Raw genomic sequence first — 18,658 nt, forward strand, 5'->3', positions numbered from 1 at the left:
ATGAACAACCAACTATAAGTGACAAGTAATTTGCTATATTGAGCTTTAGAATATAAGAAGACCTATCACGGGCCTAGAAAAGCAGAGCAATTCACAGAGTAGGACAACAGAGCCAGGGTAGAAAAATATATAGAACTTCACCTAGTAAACAAGAGTAAAAGTATCTGAGATAGAGATGATAGCTTGAGCAATTCTTCCATTTTTGTAAACTTCTACTGACAGCAGGTCCAAAGTACCTTCTTTGCTTACCCAAACTCTTAGAGTAGTAGTTTTCTTACCAGTTGCTATATCTACTTTTGCCTTCTTACCAATCCATTTTCTACACAGGCAATCAGAGAGCTCTTAAAAACAAAACAAAACACAATTGGACAGCAAATCCTGTCATGCCTTTGCTTGAAAACCGTCAGTGCCTTTCCATTTCCATTAGCATAAAGACCATCATTCTCAACAGGACACATAAGCCCTCCATGATCAAACCCTTCCCTTGATTTTGTACATTATAACTGAAATCTTTCCTCTTTGTTTTCTGATCTGTGTTCCAACACTGAATTTTTTTCCCTTCTTTTTTTCAAAGTAGGGTATACCTTACATATAATAGTATACACAAGCCAAATGATTTTTTACCTATTCCGTACTCAAATGAACATCACCCAGAACAAGATCAAAAACATTTCCCTTACCCGGAAAATTTCCTTATGCCTCTTAGTCAGTGCTGTTTTCTCCAAAGGTAATTTTTTTTTTCATTTTAACACTGTAGATTAGTTCTGCCAAACTTTAAATTTCATTTAAAGGAATTGGAAGTTTATACAGCTTTTTATCTGTCTTCTCTTACTCCACTAAGCATAATGTTTTTGAGATCTGTCCATCATTAGTTTGTTCATTTTTATTATTGTGATTATCCCAGTGTATAAACACACACTAATTTGTTTATCCATGTACCTTTGGATCAGTGTTTGGCTTGTTTCCCCTTGGGGCTATTAATTTTGCTAGGGATTTTTATTGAGACATAATTGATATATAACATTGTGTTACTTTCAGGTATAAAACAATGATTTGATATATGTATATATTTTTAAATAATCACCACAATAACTCTAGTTAACATCCATCAGCACACATAGTTAAAATTTTTTTCTTGTCAGGAGAACTTTTAAGATGTATTCTCTTAACTTTCGAACAAAAAATGACAGTATTATTAACTATAGTCACTATGCTATATATTACATCTCCAGGACTTACTTATTTTGTAACTGGAAGTTTGTACCTTTTGACTACTTTTACACACTTCACCTACCTCTTACCCCTACCCTCACTTCTGGCAACTACTAGTCTTTTCTCTGTAAGTTCAGAGGTTTGTTTTAGATTCCACAAATAAGTGAGATCATATAGCATTGGCCATTCTCCATCTGACTTATTTCATCTAACATAATGCCCTCAAGGTCCATCCAGGTTCTCACAAATGGCAAGATTTTCTTCTTTTATTACGTATTTATTTATGTATTTATGTATTTATGTATTTATTTATTTATTTTGAGAGAGAGGAGATCGGGGGGTAGGAGAGGAGGGACAGAGGGAGGGTGAGAAAGAGAATCTTAAGCAGGCTCCATGCTTGGGGTGGAGCCCCATGCAAGAATCTGTCTTATGAAAGATGAGATCATGACCTGAGCTGAAATCAAAAATCAGATGCTTAACCAGTTATGCCATTAAGGTGCCCCAATTTTCTTCTTTTTTATGGGTGAATAATACTCCATTATATCACATTTTTCTTATCCATTCATCACTAATAGATGCTTAGGCTGCTTTTATGTCTTGGCTATTGTAAGTCATGCTGCAGTGAGTATAGGGGTGCATTTATCTTTTTGAGTTAGTGTTGTCATGTCTTTGGATAAATACCCAGAAGTGAAATTGCTGGATCTTATGGTAGTTCTATTTCTGATTTTTTGAGGAACCTCCATACTGTTTTTCATAGTGGCTGTGCCAGTTTACAACACACCAACAGTGCACAAGGGTTTTCTTTTCTCCTCATCTTTGCTGTCACTTGTTATTTCTTGTCTTTTTGGTAATCGCTGTTCAAACACATATGAAATAGTGTCATATTGTGGTTTTGATTTGCATTTACCTGGTGATTAGTGATGTAGACACCTTTTCATGTCCTGTCAATCATCTGTATGTCTTATTTAGAAAAATATCTATTCAGGTCCTCCGCCATTTAGGGCTTTATAAATAAAACTGCTATGAAAACTTTTTATTATTGTGGTGAAAAGCATGTAACATAATGTTTGCCATCTGAACCATTTTTAAGTGTATAGACCAAGTGTTAACTGTATGCCCATTATTGAACAACATCTCTCTAGACCTTTTTCATCTTGCAAAACTAAAACTCTGTATCTATTGAACAACAATTTCTCTTTTCCCCATTCCCCCAGCTTCTGGAAACCACTATTCTACTTCCTGTTTCTAAGAATTTTATTGCTTTAGGTATTTCATATTAGTAGAATTATGAAGTATTTGCCTTTCTGTGACTGGCTTACCTCACAGCATAATGTCGTAAAAATTCATCCATATTGTAGCATATGACATGATTCCGTCCGTTTTAGAACTGAATAATATTCCATTGTAGGTATATGCCACATTTTCTTTATCATTCATCTATTAATGGACATTTAGGTTGCCTCCACCTCTTGGATACTGCGAATAATGCTTCAATGAATAGGAGTGTGCAATTATCTCTTCAAGATCCTGTTTTCAATTCTTTTGGATATATACCCAGAACTGGAATTACTGGATCATATGGTAATTATATTTTTAATTTTTTGAGGAACCTAAGTCTCTGTGAAATTTTTGTTCAGGTTTTTATTTTGTGAACACAAGCACTCAGTTTTCTTTGATATATACCTGGGAGCGAAATCACCAAGCTACAGGGAAACCATGTGTTTTGCTTTGTAAGAAACTTCCAAACTGCTTTCCAAAATGATTGTGCCTCTTTCATTCCCACCAGCAATGAATGACTATTCCAGTTGCTTTATGTCCTCACCTATACTTTATAAAATCAGTCTTAAAAATTTTAGCCTTTCTAGTGGGTGTGTAATGGTGTCTTCTTGTGGTTTTAACATTTTTTCCAAAGACCCATATTCATGTTCACATCATGCCTCTTGGCAATACCCTCCCCTCTGTTTGGAATACTTATCTTCCTTTACCTCCCACTGACCCTATGCTAGCCTCTCTGTTTTCTTCCACTTATCCTTTAGGTCTCAGATCAAATATCACTTCCTCTTCTTGGTTAATGTTCACTGACTGTCAATCCCAAAATTAGATCGGATACCCCTGTTATATTTTCTGTGTCTCCTCTATATTTCTAATACCTAGAACAGAGCCAGGGTGTATAATAGACACTCAGTCTATTATTGTTTGAGTCAGTGAAAAATTCAGTAACATGGGGAATGTCAGAACCAGTAGATATGTGGAACTTTGGAGGCTATGGGAAGGTAAAACTATGACAGCCATTCTGGAAAGCAATTTAGTAGGATTTACTATACACAAAACATATGACCTAGTAATCCTGCCCCAATGCTATATGTATATACTGAAGACTTTCTCATCTAGGGTCATTAAAGTACATGTACTAGGTTGTTCACTATAGCTGTATTCATGGTGGGTAGAGAGAGGGAGTCAAACCTGGGATCCATTATTGAGAGAGTGAGTAATTAAAACGTGGCAGATGTATACCATGGAGATGCCATGTAGTTCTTCACAGGTACAGACTAGATAAACATAACTGCATTGAAAGATTTAATAAATACAATACTGAGTTTGAAAATTAAGCAGCAGAAACTATATATGTGTATAAAAATAGAATTTACATAAAATAAAAATATATACCCACGAAACAATAATATAAAGCTCTGAAGAACACCTTACCAACAAAATAATGTACATATAGCATTAGATTGCTTGCCTTGGAAGAGGAAGAGAAAGTAAGATATTAAGGAGATTAAATCAACAAAACAAGAAAAAACATGTCATTAAATGACATTATTAATATAAATAAATACTGTTTTAAAAATCATAAGAAATTAAATACATTTAAGGAAATGTACAGGAATTTAAGGAAAATGCAAGAATTTAATTTTATGCTATATCTTTTCTCAAGTTAAATTCTTTCTGCTTTATATTTATAGAAGTTTTCTCAACCTGTGATTGCTGGACTGAACAGATCCATCTCTTAAATATGTGTAATCTTTGCCCTTTATTGATGAAAAATGATCAGTGTTCACTGTGAAGTTGGCTTGCTGTAATAGAAGTTTATGTCTTCAATTAGCTAAACTATTGAACTAAAATTTATCTTTGTAGGTTTTATTTTATATGTATTCTTGACCTTACTCTGTCTCCATCTTACCTAATTTTAAAAGAAATTAAATTCAAAACTGTAAAAATTGCATCTCTTCCTTTTCCCCAACTCTTTCCACAACTCTGTTTTTGTTAATCAAGGTAAGTTTGGTGTGTGTACATAGATGATGGAAGTGGGAAGCCCCCACATTTCCAGAGCATTGCTTCTCAGTCTTTAACCAAAATAACCATTAAAAGGTCATTCCTCACCAGTTGACTTTCTAAGTGTTTCATGAGATGATTTCCTTAAAAAATGATCTTTTTAAAGATGTATGTAGACATATAAAATAGTTACATAAGAATAGGAATTCAATAAAGAGAAAAGCTATGATACTATAAATCATCACAATGGCAGATATAAATAATACAATTCTTCTATAGTTGTTCAACACTTTACAGTATATAAAGCATGTTCTCTTAAATTACCTCATTCAGTTAAGCCTAAGAGCAAGTCAGGGACCATTTCAACTTTTAAAGAGAAAATTGAGAATCTAGAAGTGTGGACTTGCTCAAAGTTAAATTTTAAAAAGTGACAGAGCTGGGACTTAAATGCAGAGCATACCTTGAAATCTAGGAGTTTCAGTGTTAGTTGCTACTAACACTATTTCTATGCAACAAGACACCGAGAGAATTGGTCAGTTATGTGGATGTGTATTTGATTCAGTAGAAGGTGGGGATTATAAGTGGACTATTTTCAAAAAAGTGGTCAGTATGAAATGATTTTGAAGGGAGAAAAAGAAAGAGAAGCATCCGATGCAAAGATTATATTATATTGTACCTGAAAGTCCCTGTGTTTCTACAGAAGAGGATCCATTTTTGCCAGTAAGTGTGGGCTGCACAGTAGTTACCCTACTCATGTCCTCAGAGCCCAGGCTGGTCATGTATACATCTGGAGAATGCACAGATCCTTCACCAAGTGTAGATATTTATTACGTACATCTCTGACCCCTGGGACATTTTCCCTACACACTATTTTCTCTGAAATTCCAGCCACAACTGAGTCCTGGGTATAGGGGAAAAGATAATCTTGCTGTTGCCTTGGTTTAGAAATAGTGAAATGCAAGCCAGGAGAGTGATGTCACTAAGATGGGAGAGCAGAGACCTGAGCTTTAGTCTCCCAACAAAGCTCAATAATTGGACATCTATCAGTGCAAAAATATAGCTCTGGGAGAGCTCAGAAGTCCGCTCAAGAAACTTTAGCAACAGAGTGGAACAAAACAACAGAGTGGAAAATAAACAACAGAATAACTGCCCCAAAAGGGAAGGAAGAACGGTTTCATTTTGCCTGAGTCATCCCATCCTCCCGACTCACACTACTCAGCACCAAGAGGGCCTGAGCTAGAAAGAGTTCTCCTTGCTGGGAAAGAAAGAGCAGAGTGAGTGACCAGCATCCCCAGCCTTTTGGGACACTGCAGGAAAAAAAAACCACTTCAGTTTCACCCACCCAGAGAACTGGCAAAATGGAGACATATAGAGATGGCTAGGAGCAAGGAAGAAGGGTGGGGGCTACCAGTACCAGATATGCAATGGGAGTGATCATGGTTTCTAGTGACATGTTCTGCAAGGACCCCAGCAGCTTTCACCAATGAAGAAACCAATGTCCAAAACAGTTGTTTCAGACCCCTGCAGATTTTACCACTGAGGATTTTCCCCCACAGGTTTTCAACATGCTCACCAATTATCCAGGTCTTTCCCTCTTTTCTCCCTCTGCCACCCATGCCTCTGAAGCCTGGGATTTATACCAGCAGCCCATTGCAGCTTCTTGGTCTACACCAGTGCAAGATGCCAACCTTGACCCTGCCACTGACCCACCACCATGCAAACACTCAGGGCTAGCCCTTCCTGCTATGCACCTGCATATGCTGGCCGGACTCCCATCACCAGCCTCCATTGCCATGAATGCACGTATGGCAAGACTTTTCAGCCATAGGAGTCCATACTGACAATCAAGGCCCCCACAGCTGCCAGAAGACAGGATTCAGCCCTGCTTTCTGTCACTGCCTGATCTGCTGAGCCCACATGCAGCTAGCCCTTCGAACTTACACCTGCACACCCTTGGCCAACTCACATCTCTAGCCTCAATGCCATGCCCATATCTGTGTTGAGACCCTTCAGCCATAGGAATATACTCCAAAAATCGAAGCCCACATCTAGCCCTGACTCCTATGACTAGCCTGCACCATTGAGCTCAACTGCATCAGCCCCTCCACCTATGTACCTGCACCCCACCAGCCTGAGTCCCAGCACTGGTTTCCAGTGCTATGCACCTTGGGAAGGCTTGCAGTCACAGGAGTTGGTGCCAGGACCCAGTGTCCTTGCAGCCAAGGGTGTGCACCACCAACTCTAGCCACCACAGTGGCCTGTCCTAGTCCGTAGGTGCTATACTTGAAGAAGACACTGAGGACTCCAAAATCCCTTGCCGTCACTCCAGCATCTCCCCACCTCCCAGCATAGTGCTCACCAAAGACAACACAGCTTTCAGTGTTGTGGACCTGAGGTGCCTGAGCCAACCAAATACTGTGCCTTCCTGCCCCAGACACAGAGCCACAGGGATCACCACCAAAGGACAGAGTAGACTTTTAGTAGCTGATCCAAGGAAATGAAGATACATGAACTGGCTGAAAAAGAATTATAAATAATTGTTATAAAGGTGCTCAGAGAGTTATAAGAGAACACAAACAATTCAACAAAAATCAGGAAAAAAAAAAAAAGAGAAGTTCAACAGAGAAAACAGTAAATAGTAAAAGTTTGGAGCTGAAGAATACAATAACTGAATCAAAGAATTCAGTACAGAGCTCAATATCAGACTGAACCAACTAAAAAGGAATCAATAAAGTCAAAGACAGATAATTTGAAATTATTTTGTCAGAGGGGCAAAAAGTAAAAAATGAATTAAAAGGAATGAAGAAACCCCTTAAGGGATTTATGGGACATCATTAAGACAATCTGTGAATTATTGGAGTCCCAGAAGGAGAAGATGACAGAAAATTTATTTAAAGTAATAGTGGCTGTACTTCTCAACCCTGAGGAAAGACTTAGATACCCAAGTTTATGAAGCTAGTAGGTCAGCCCAAAATTCCAATCCAAAATGATGTTAATAAAATAATAAAACTGTTTAAATCAAAGATAAAGAGAAAAATTTAAGTGTCAAGAGTGTCAAGAGAAAAAAAATTGTTTCATACCAAGGAACTCTCATAAGATCATCAGTAGATTTCTCAGCAAAAATCTTGCAAGCCAGGAGAGAGGGTATAATGATATATTCAAAATGCTGAAATTAAAAACCTACCAGCCAGAATAGTTTACTTAGCAAAGTTGTCCTTCAGAAATGAAGACGAGATAAAAATTTTCCCAAACAGAAGCTGAATTAGTTCATCACCACAATACCTGGCTTAGAAAGGCTGAAAGAAGTTCTGTAAGCTGAAAAGAAAGGATGATAATGAATAACATGAAAAAGGCATAGATTGGCTAAATGGATGTAACAAACAAACAAGATCCATCTATATGCTGCCTACAAACGATTCCTTTAGTTTTAGGATGTGACACACGCATGCTCAAAGTGAAAGGATGGAAAAGATACTCCATGCAAATGGAAACCAAAATAGAGCAGGGATAGTTATATAAGAAAAAATAGACTATGAGTCTAAAACTGTAACAAGGCCATTATATAATGGTAAAGGGATCAGCTTATTAAGAGAATACAACAATTATTTATGCATCCAACATCATAACACCTAAATATATTAAGCAAATATAACAGATCTGAAGGGAGTAATACACCACAATACAGTAAAAGGAGACTTCAATACTTCACTTTCTACAATGGATACATCTAACAGACATGTACAGAACATTTCATTCAACAGCCAGAAAATACACATTTTGCTCAAGTGCACATGGAATATTCCCCAGGGCAAACCACATGTTCTGTCAGGAAACAAACCTTAGCAAATTTTTAAAAACTGAAAACATACGAATATCTTTTCTGACCACAGTGGTATGAAATTTAGAACCAAAAACAAGAGGAAAACTGGAAAATCCACAAAAGTGTGGAAATTAACTCTTGAGCAACTAATGGATCAAGGAGGGAACCAAAAGAAAATAAAAAATACCCTGAAACAAACAAAAATGGAAACACAGTATAACAGAATTTATGGGATAAAGCAAAAGCAGTTTTAAGAGGCAAATTTATAGCAATAAATGCCTAAATAAATAACCTAACATTACACCTTAAAGAACTTCTAGGGAAAATATCAAAGCATGCCCAAAATTATCAGAAGAAGATGACAAAACTCCGCAGAAACAAATGAAATAAGCAGAAATAAAGGAAATAAAGAATTTTTTAAAAACAGAAAAGATAAACAAAATTCAGTTGCTTTTTTAAAAAGAGACTCAAATAATAAAATTAGGAATAAAAGAGGGCCCATTACAACTAACAATACATATGCAAGTATCATGAGATACTACTAGGAACAGTTATATGCCAGCAAATTAGATAACCTGCAAGAAACTGATAAATTCCTAGAAATTTACAACATACCAAGACTGAATCCTGAAGAAAGAGAAAATCTGAACAGACCAATAATGAGTAAGTAGATTGGATCTGTAATCAAAAACCTCTCAACAAAGAAAATTCAGTCCCAGATCTTTTCACTGGTGAATTCTTCTAGAACATTTAAAGGAAAATTAACAGCAATTCTTCTTAAACTTGTCAAAAATATTGAAGAGGGGAGAACACTGTCAAACCTATTTTAATGTAGCCCATATTACCTCATTCCCACAGTCAGATACGACAAGGATTCTACAAAAAAAAGAAAATCATAAGCCAATACCTCTAATGAACTTTAATGCAAAAATCCTCAACAAAATACTGGCACTTTCAGCTATGCATTTAAAGAATAAGAGATTATGCTGAGTGAAGTAAGTCAAACAGAGAGCATCAATTATCATACGATTTCACTTGCTTGTAGAGCATAAGGTAACATGAGGACATTAGGAGAAGGAAAGGAAAAGTGAATTGGGGGAAATCAGAGGGAAAGACAATCCATGAGAGATTGTGGACTCTGAGAAACAAACAGGGTTTTGGAGGGGTTGTGGGTGGGGGTGGGGGGTTAGGTGAGCCTGGTGGTGGGTATTAAGGAGGGCATGTATTGCATAGAGCTCTGGTTGTGGTGCATAAACTTTGAATCTTGGAACACTGAAAAAATAAAATTAAGTTAAGGAAAAAAAAAAAAAAAAAAGAATGGGGCATCAGGGTGGCTCAGTGCGTTAAGCCTCTGCCTTCAGCTCAGGTCATGATGATATTGTTTCTTGTGATCGAGCCCTGCATCGGGCTCTCTGCTGAGCAGAGAGCATGCTTCCCCCTCCCCCTCTGCCTGCCTCTCTGCCTACTTGTGATTTCTCTCTCTATCAAATAAATAAATAATAAAATCTAAAAAAAAAAAAAAAATTCAACATCGTCAAACAGTATTTATCCCTGAGATGGTTGAATGCTTACACTTCAATCACTGTGATGCACCACACTACTAGAATGAAAGGTAAAAATCATATGATCCTCTCAATAATGACAGAAAAAGCAACTGATATTATTTAACATCTTTTCATAATAAAAAAAAAAACTCTTAAGAAATTAGATATAGAAAGAACATACCTCAACATAGTAAAAACAATATATATGACATTCCCAAAGCTAACATCTTACTCAGCAGTAAAAAGTTGAATTCTGTTCCTCTAAGATCAGAAACAAGACAAGGGTACCTGCTCTCACTACTCCTATTCAGCATAGTACTAGAAGTCCTACCCAGAGCTATCAGGCAAGAAAAAGAAATTAAAGGCATCCAAACAAGAAAAGATGAAGTAAAATTGTCTCTGTTTGCTAATGACAATCCTAGAGAGTACACACACACACACACACACACACACACAAAACCCTAATAAGACTAATAAACCACTTCAGTAAAGTTTCAAAATACAAAATAAGATCTATATACCTATATACTAAAAAGAAGACTAATGAAAGAAATTGAAAAAGACAGAAGATTTAATGATGGTCAAGTATCTATACTACCCAAAGTCATCTATAGAGTCAGTGCAATTCATATCAGAATTCCAGTGGCATTTTCCACAAAAATAATTTTTAAAAATCCTTAAATTCATATGGAATTTGAAAAGACCCTGATATGGGATTGGGAGGGAGGCAAACCATAAGAGACTCTTAATCTCACAAAACAAACTGAGGCTTGCTGCTGTGGGGTGGGGGGTGGGGGAGGGTGGTGGGATTATGGACGTTGAGGAGAGTATGTGCTATGGCGAGTGCTGTGAAGTGTGTAAACCTGGCGATTCACAGGCCTGTATCCCTGGGGCTAATAATACATTATGTGTTAATAAAAAATAATTTTTTTATAAAGACCCTGATAGCTAAAGCAATCTTGAAAAAGAACAAAGGCATCCCATATCCTGAGCTAAATCTGTATTACAAAGCTACAGTAATCAAAACAGTATGGCACTGTCGTAAAAAAACAGACTCATAGACCAATGGAATAGAACTGACAGCCCAGAAATAAACCCTCAACCAATATCTACCAAAGGAGCCAAGGATATTCAGTGGGAAAACAATAATCCTTTAGTAAACAATATTGAGAAAACTAGATATTCAATGCAAAGAATGAAGTTGAATCCCATCTTACACCACTCACAAAAATTAATTCAAAATAGACTGAAAACTTAAAGGCCTGAAACTATAAACATAGTTATAGTTTAGAAGAAAACATAGAGGAAAGCTCCTCGATTTGGGTCTTTTGCCATGATTTTTTAGATATGACTAAAAGAAGAAAAAGTAACAAAAGCAAAAATAAACATGTGTAACTACGTCAACCTAAAAATTTCTGTGCACCAAAAGAAACAATCAACAAAATGAAAAGGCCACCTATGAAATAGAAAATATTTACAAACCATGTATGTATGTGATATATGATGTATATGTAAACCATGATACATATGATTCAATAGCAAAAAAATAACAATTTGATTAAAAAATGGACAAAAGATCAGAACAGATATTTTTCTAAAGAAGACATACAGATGGCCAACAGGCATATAAAAAGATGTTCAATAGCCCTTATCATTAGGGAAATGCAAGTAAAAACCATAATGAGACATCATTTATGTCAGTTAAAATGGCTTGCATAAAAAAGATGAGATAATAAATGGTGGTGGTGGAGATTCCCCAAGAAATTAAAAGTAGAACTACCATGTGATACCACAGTTTAACTTCTAGGTATATATCCAAAGGAAACAAAATCACTATCTTGAAGAGATATCTGCAGTCTCATGTTCTTTGCATTACTCAGTATAGCCAAGACAAGGAAACAGTCTAAACACCTGTCTCGATTGATGGATGAATGGATGAAGAAAATGTGGTTTAAACTTACAATGGAATATTATTCAGCCATAAGAGAGAAGATTCAACGTGAGTGAAGCTGAGGGCATTAGACTAAGTGACATAAGTCAGAGAAAGACAAATACTTATCTGTATGATCTCACTTATATGTGAAATCTAAAAACATTGACCTTGATATGTATGTAAGTTGATGGATGTTAACTAAACCTATTATGATAATCATTTCACAATAAATGTAAATGAAACCACCTTAAACTTATACAATGATACATGTCACTTAAACAGAGAATAGATTGATAGTTACTAGGAGCGGGGAGTTAGGGAAAATAGGGAATGTTGGTTAAAGGGTACAAATTCCAGGGATCTAATGTAAGGCAAGGTGACTATAGTTAACAGTACTGTATTGTATGCATGAAAGTTGCTATATTATTAAATCTTGAATGTTCTCAATAACAACAACAAAATGGTACTTAGGTGAAAGATGTGTTTTTGTGGTAAACATTTTGTAATATATGCGTATCAAATCATCACATTGTACACTTTAAATTTATATAATGTATGTCAGTTGGGTCTCAAAGCTTTCAAAGAAATTAGGAAAACTCAGTCTCCATTAGAGTACCTAGTTTGAGGATTCTACACCTGTATTATCCACATATTCTTAGATGTAAATAAGTTTGCATGTTACGTATAAATTCGCTACTTAAACGTTTTCTTTAAGAATTTTCTTCTCAGAATGCTGATAACTTTAGTTTGGAATGATTTTAGTAGGATTATGACTCATTTAAATAGCTTTTATCTTATATAGCAACTCTAAACACCTTCTCATAGCCTCCTTATCCGGTATACTCTTGGTCAGGCTATGACTACCTAAGACATGATTTTTTTGTTTTGTTCTCCACGTGGACTCGTGGAACTCCCTCTTCTGGGTAATGTTAAGTAATGAATAACTGATACTTCTCATTCTTTAGAGAATGCATTAAAATCTTTTTTATTACCATCTCATTGATAAAAACTTTATTTCAATATTTTAAATTATTATAAAAACACCAAGTTAAAATGGCAACTACTTATAGATGCATAGAAGTCTTGGCTTTTTTTCCATTATAAATCTATAAACAAACATTGCTAAATAGTTAGTCTTCATAAACAGCCATGTTTTAAACATGGCATTTTTTTTCTAATATGAAAGTAACTCATTATAGAATACTGGAAAATACAAATTGTATGAAAAAGAAAATGAAAAACATCTATCTATTATTCCACCACCCAAAGAGAACCATCATCCAAATACTGTGTTTCCTTAGTTTCCTGTGGTAGCATAGACATAACTCTGTGTCTTTGTGCCATTCACATAATTTTGTGTATGTGTTAGATGACAAAGGGACAAATCCAAAATATTAAATAAGTAATGTCTCATAGTGTTTATTATTTACAAGTGAATTTTATCTCCTTTTTTTTTTTTTTTAACTTCATTAATTCTCTTAGGAACGTTTTTTCCCCCATGGTTTTGAACTGAAGCCACCACTAACAGTATATTTACAATGTTAGCAGTGGCAACATTAGCAAATCCTAGAGCTCAGATTCAAACTCAATTCTCTTAGTACCTCAAATCCCAGTTCTCTTCCCTCAACAATGCAACTGCTTCAATGTATTTGTATTTCAGCTACAATCTGTCCCTTTGACTAAATTAAAAATCATTCTAAAAGTTTGCCTTAAAACACCCTCAGAGTGTTACTAAATTAAGTTTAAATATCAAGTATAGATTTTCAAGCAATTAGTTTTGGTTTTGCCTGAGCAGAACACCACACAGATGATGTCGAATAAAAACTATTTACACACTACCATAGAGCATTTCTTGTAAAAATGTTGGGTCTGTAGCAGCGATTTGCTAATCAAATTCAGAATTTGATTTGAAATGCCTCCGGCAGGCAGCCAATCCAGTTATGAAAGCACAGAAGCAAAAACTAGAGCCCTGGTGAGTCTCCTCCAGAAGCGAGCTGGGTCCTTTGCTCTCATTAGCAAACTGGTTCCATAGGAAATCATTGTGATTACTTCTAAAATAAAATATTGTAGTTAATTTTTTCAATAAATTATTGGACTGTACTAGACACAAAACATGTACATTTCAGAATCTAGAATTATAAAATATTTTGACATGTTTTAATATAAACAGGAACATTTCCAATGATTGCTTGGATCTAAAATGTTTTTCCACTTGACATTTGTTTATACTTCCTAGGAAAGAAACTCTATTTATGGATAACTGAATAACACAAATAAACATCAGAGAGAGCTGAAAAATCAGCTTTGATTATGCATGAAAATCTACAATGTCATTGTGTACTCTTATGCCGTATTCTGATTGCCTGTTTATTTTTACAGAACTGCTGGTGAGCCTATGGAAGAGGAGCCAGCCCTGTGAAGTGCCAAGCCCCCCACCCCCATATTTCCTGTGTGTGACATCATTGTGTATCCCCCACCCAGCACCCTCAGACATGTCTTGTCTGCTGCCTGGGTGGCACAGATTCGATGTAACGTAAACACTGGGCACAAAATTCCGAACAGCAGCTTCACTTGTTCTTTGGATGGACTTGAAAGGGCATTAAAGATTCCTAAAACGTAACCGCTGTGATTCTCAAGTTACGGTAAACCACTATTGGAAGAAACTGCTTCCAGCATGCTTTTGATATGCTGGGTGACCCACTGCCAGGCCCTAAGTATAAACTAATAACATCCAGTATGGCATTAGATACTATTAATTATTATGGATGCTATGACAGCCAGAAAAATTCTCGGCAAAACCTGAAAAATACTCATTCCTGACATTCTGATCAGTTTCTTATTGGATAATTTTTGTCAGTCTTAAACTGTTGACAGGATTTGTTTTCAGCTATGAATGGACAGCAGTTCCCGACATATTGCAGGGGTTGTTTTGTTTTGTGTTGTGTTTTGGCCTTTGTTTTAAACACATGGTTCACTTCTTGCTAGTAAGAGTTCAAGATGGAAGAACTGGGATGAGGCTTTTTTCAATAGAATAAACCATCCTGTATCTCAAAGTCCAAATGCCAAAGGACCCTCACATACTGTATGTAATGGTGCAGTATTTTATGTCCATTTTTTTAGAAGAAGAACCCTATTTCCTTAACATCCCTCTGTGTGTTCTCACACGTGGGGGATTTGCAGTTGTATTTGAGGATGAAGTCTCCGGTCCCCCTCATACGTCCCTTTCTTTGATGATAAGTAGTACTAAGCATATGTTCCACAGAGGATGGTCTTCATTTTTTTTTCCAAATCTATCAAGAACCTAGTTTGCACTTTCCATCTTCTTTCCTCTAGCACATGCTTTTTCGTACCTTTCATCCTCCCTTCCTTACAGAAAAGCTAAAGATTACCCATAATCTCCCTGGCTATTCAGGAGATTTGAGTATTTCATTATTTTTAACTTTTCACGTTAACACAGTTGCTTGGTGTGATGTGATCTTTTAGCTGAGACACCATCAAGATGAAGCAATATCACTGAATTTTCTAAATCTTCAAAATGTGTTAATGAAGGCATTGCCTATTTGAAGTAAACTTGAATTGTGTTAACCTCGAAGTTGTGCTTTCCTGTGGGGGGAAAACACACGCAAAAAATGCATATTTAACCTTTGCACATGTTGCCTTAATGTCAGAGGCTAAAAATAAAGGACATTTATTTCTGAGATGAAAAGCGATTTACTAAATATAAGTAGGTTATGCCCCTGCCTCCCTAAATTTTATTTCAATATATAACTCAAACACCTAAAGACATTGATGTAGAATACCTCGCAGTATTTAATATCTGACAATGCTTTTGAAAGAGTTGATGTTTCTTTTTATATATTTTCCTAACTCGAAGGATATATTAAACCCATAAGGGAAGATTGTCATGCTTTTATTCAGAAATCTGAAAGAAACCTTAATTAAAACAAGGTTTTAGGGAAGGCCATGATATGAAAGATATAGAACAATATGGTTTTAGTTAAAGAGGACTCTAACCTGTAAATCAAAGATGAAAGATCTCACTCAAGTAGAATTATATAACTCCCTTTTGTTATACAGTCAGACCATATTTTTCATGCATTTGGTTTTCTTAGGATTACCATTTTAATTTTAAAGACTTTTATTACATATACAAAAATGGCTCAATAGTTGGTTTAACATCTTAGAAATTTGAGACACCCTTTGAAATAGGAAATCTGAAATGGTATGTAACTCAGTATTAGGTAAAAATTAGTTTTATTGCATAAGGGTAAGGTCAATCTAGATTCATAATAGTAATGAATTTTTGCAAAAAAGTTCATATTTTCAGAGAAATTCGTGCCAGTCATATTTGTTAGCTCTTCTATTTTCTGTAATCGCTTGAAGAGATTTACTTACAGAAAACCAAGTAGTGGAGCCAAAGGAACCCCCACCCCCAACAAGGGAACTTATATCATATTTTAATTAGGAATGTAATTGTGACTTTTAAAAATCAACTTGATAGTAACAAATCTAGTCCTCCCAGATATTTTTTAGATGTTGAGCAAGAAAATGAAACTGTACAGTGCAAGCATACTATTTTACTGAAGTTGCCTATAATAATTTTGCCACTTACTATACACAACCATCAACCTGATAAAGCCAAATCGCTAGGACATCTCCATGGTTATTTAAATTTAATACATGACACATTAATGAGTTTATCACACATCCTCCCATGTGATACTGTACCCAATTGGTTAGGTCTTCAGGATACTCAGAGAGGCAGATAAACTATGGAGAGGATTAATCACAGCTGAATGTAGTTCTAAGAACAGAATGCCAGTGCTTTTTGATTAGACCGTTACAAGCTGTAGCATAGCCCTCAGGGACAGAATGGAGGCTTTTGGAGAATATCAATGCTTCTTTTGAAATAGACCAGCACTTTTTAAAAGGGTGGCTTCACGTGGTAATAGTTTTCTTCACTTATATATTTAATTTTTATTGCTCATAATAATAAGAGGTTATTAGAACTCCTCTCTAAATATTATCAATAATATATCTTTCTGATCCATACTTTGAAGGTTAAATACACAAGCTTTCTCACAATCTCATAGCTCATACATGATGAATAACACTGATGAATTTTTAGAAACCAATTCGTAAATAATCATAGGGCTTTAAAATGTTTTGATAATAAGTACAGAAAGAAAATTTTCTCAATTATATAGTACAATCCAGGGTTGCATATGGAATTCAAAAATAGACAATTTTATTAGGATAATAAGTAAAATGGACTTCAAGTGGTAATTGAGGCTATTTAATTATTGCTTAGTAAATAGGAAGAACATTTTGAGATGAAATATTTTAAAACATTTTTAACAAATTTACAACATCGATATTAGAGATAGAAATCCACTGTTAGAGAAAACAGAGATACTCATGAAAAACTGTTACAAATCACATTTCATTAACAATCACAAGAATTGAAACCTTGCCTTCAGTTTTGACTATAACCCTTTGCAAAACCTTCACATACCTCTCCCTGAAGATAAGCAGAAGTACCTGACTGGCTCAGATAGTAGAGTGTGAAACTCTTGATCATGGGGTTGTAAGTTCAAGCCCCAGCTGGGTGTAGAGATTACTTAAAGCCAAGAAAGAAAGTATAGTGGATTTGAAAGCAGGACAACTCCTCACGCAATTTCAGAAACTGTAGGGCTGGTCTCTCCTAACAGTTTAGTACTATTTTGTTTCTGAAGGTCATTCAAAAGCTTTGTGGATTTACCGGGTTTCTTCACAGACTCCATATGGAAGTAAAATAGAATGACCATGTGGAAAGTCTCCTGGGAGAAAATTTCTCTTCAATCAGTACTTTTATACTTATTTTTTATACCAGCATCTATGTTTTTAGTATGGTTTATTTAAAATATTTCTTACTATTTTTCTTTTGAAAGTTTACACTCAGTTTATCTCAGTGAAAGTATTAAATGTCTAACATCCACAAAACAAACAAGCCAACGGTTTCTGTCTTAAAAGCAATTCATTCTGAGATTGAAATAATCACTCTGTCAGAATTTGACATCGTCATTTCTAGTGGCATCTATTCTTTTCGTGCTTCTAGGAATGAAATCACTTGACTTGCTGAGAAAATTAGAGGAGAAAAAAAAAAAAGAAGTAGTAGGGAACAACGCCTACCTATTCAGCTATTCCATAAAAAGGGCATTTTCACCTCCAAAGAAATGAAAACCAGATGATCTAAGCTAAGAAATGGAGGCTTTTTATTGTCATCTTCAAAACTGGTCATCAACATGGCCATTATCTTCTTCAAATATCTCTTGTATTCCCAGAAGATACAATTGTATTTTGGTCTCCAGCAGTATTTTATACTATTTACTGCCTTTTGAATGAAGTATTATGAGTATTATATCATTTGAATTAACACCATCAGTAAAATATGGAAGTGCCTATGTGTGTCTTCTTTTCCCAGTCATATTTACATTGAAAATCATAGCCCATGCCTCCTTACTTTTACTCCATCAACTGCTTCATGAAACAAAGCATGCTTGTCATGTGGTCCATTGTATAAATATTTTAGATGAACATGGTTTACTCATACAGGACTCTAGAACTTGATTTCTCCAAATCAGCTGCAGTCTATTTTTTTATGAAATACATGGATGGTTTTACATAATGGTTTATGCAACAACTGAGTCAATTAAAATATGCTGGAAATAGCTGGGTCAGACTGTTGAAACTTAGACTATTGATCTGGGGCTTTGGGGGCTTAATCTCTATAATAGAGTAATAGGGGCATAACAATTTCTCAAACCATCTTAATTCTCAAACTGGAACTTTTAGCAAATACATGGTGAATTCACCATACAGTGCCAGTCTTCC

At 35.5% G+C, this 18,658-nt stretch overlaps 1 protein-coding gene across 13 annotated transcripts in view; it reads left to right on the forward strand.

Moving 5' to 3' along the window:
- Nucleotides 1-17,408, forward strand: part of HDAC9 (histone deacetylase 9) — a 940,182-nt gene extending 922,774 nt beyond the window's left edge. For 12 of the 13 annotated variants that reach the window (XM_059171303.1, XM_059171302.1, XM_059171295.1 and 9 more), the window contains one exon: nt 14,165-17,408. In XM_059171303.1, the coding sequence (XP_059027286.1) occupies nt 14,165-14,204 (40 nt within the window). In that variant the 3' untranslated portion in view covers nt 14,205-17,408. Of the gene's footprint in view, nt 1-2,667; nt 2,794-14,164 lie in introns of all 13 variants that reach the window. The other variant, XR_009352864.1, reaches the window with a different exon arrangement.
- The last annotated feature ends 1,250 nt before the right edge of the window (nt 17,409-18,658 follow it).

This window comes from Mustela lutreola, chromosome 4 (genome assembly GCF_030435805.1).
Source record: "Mustela lutreola isolate mMusLut2 chromosome 4, mMusLut2.pri, whole genome shotgun sequence".
Classification (NCBI taxonomy): domain Eukaryota; kingdom Metazoa; phylum Chordata; class Mammalia; order Carnivora; family Mustelidae; genus Mustela; species Mustela lutreola.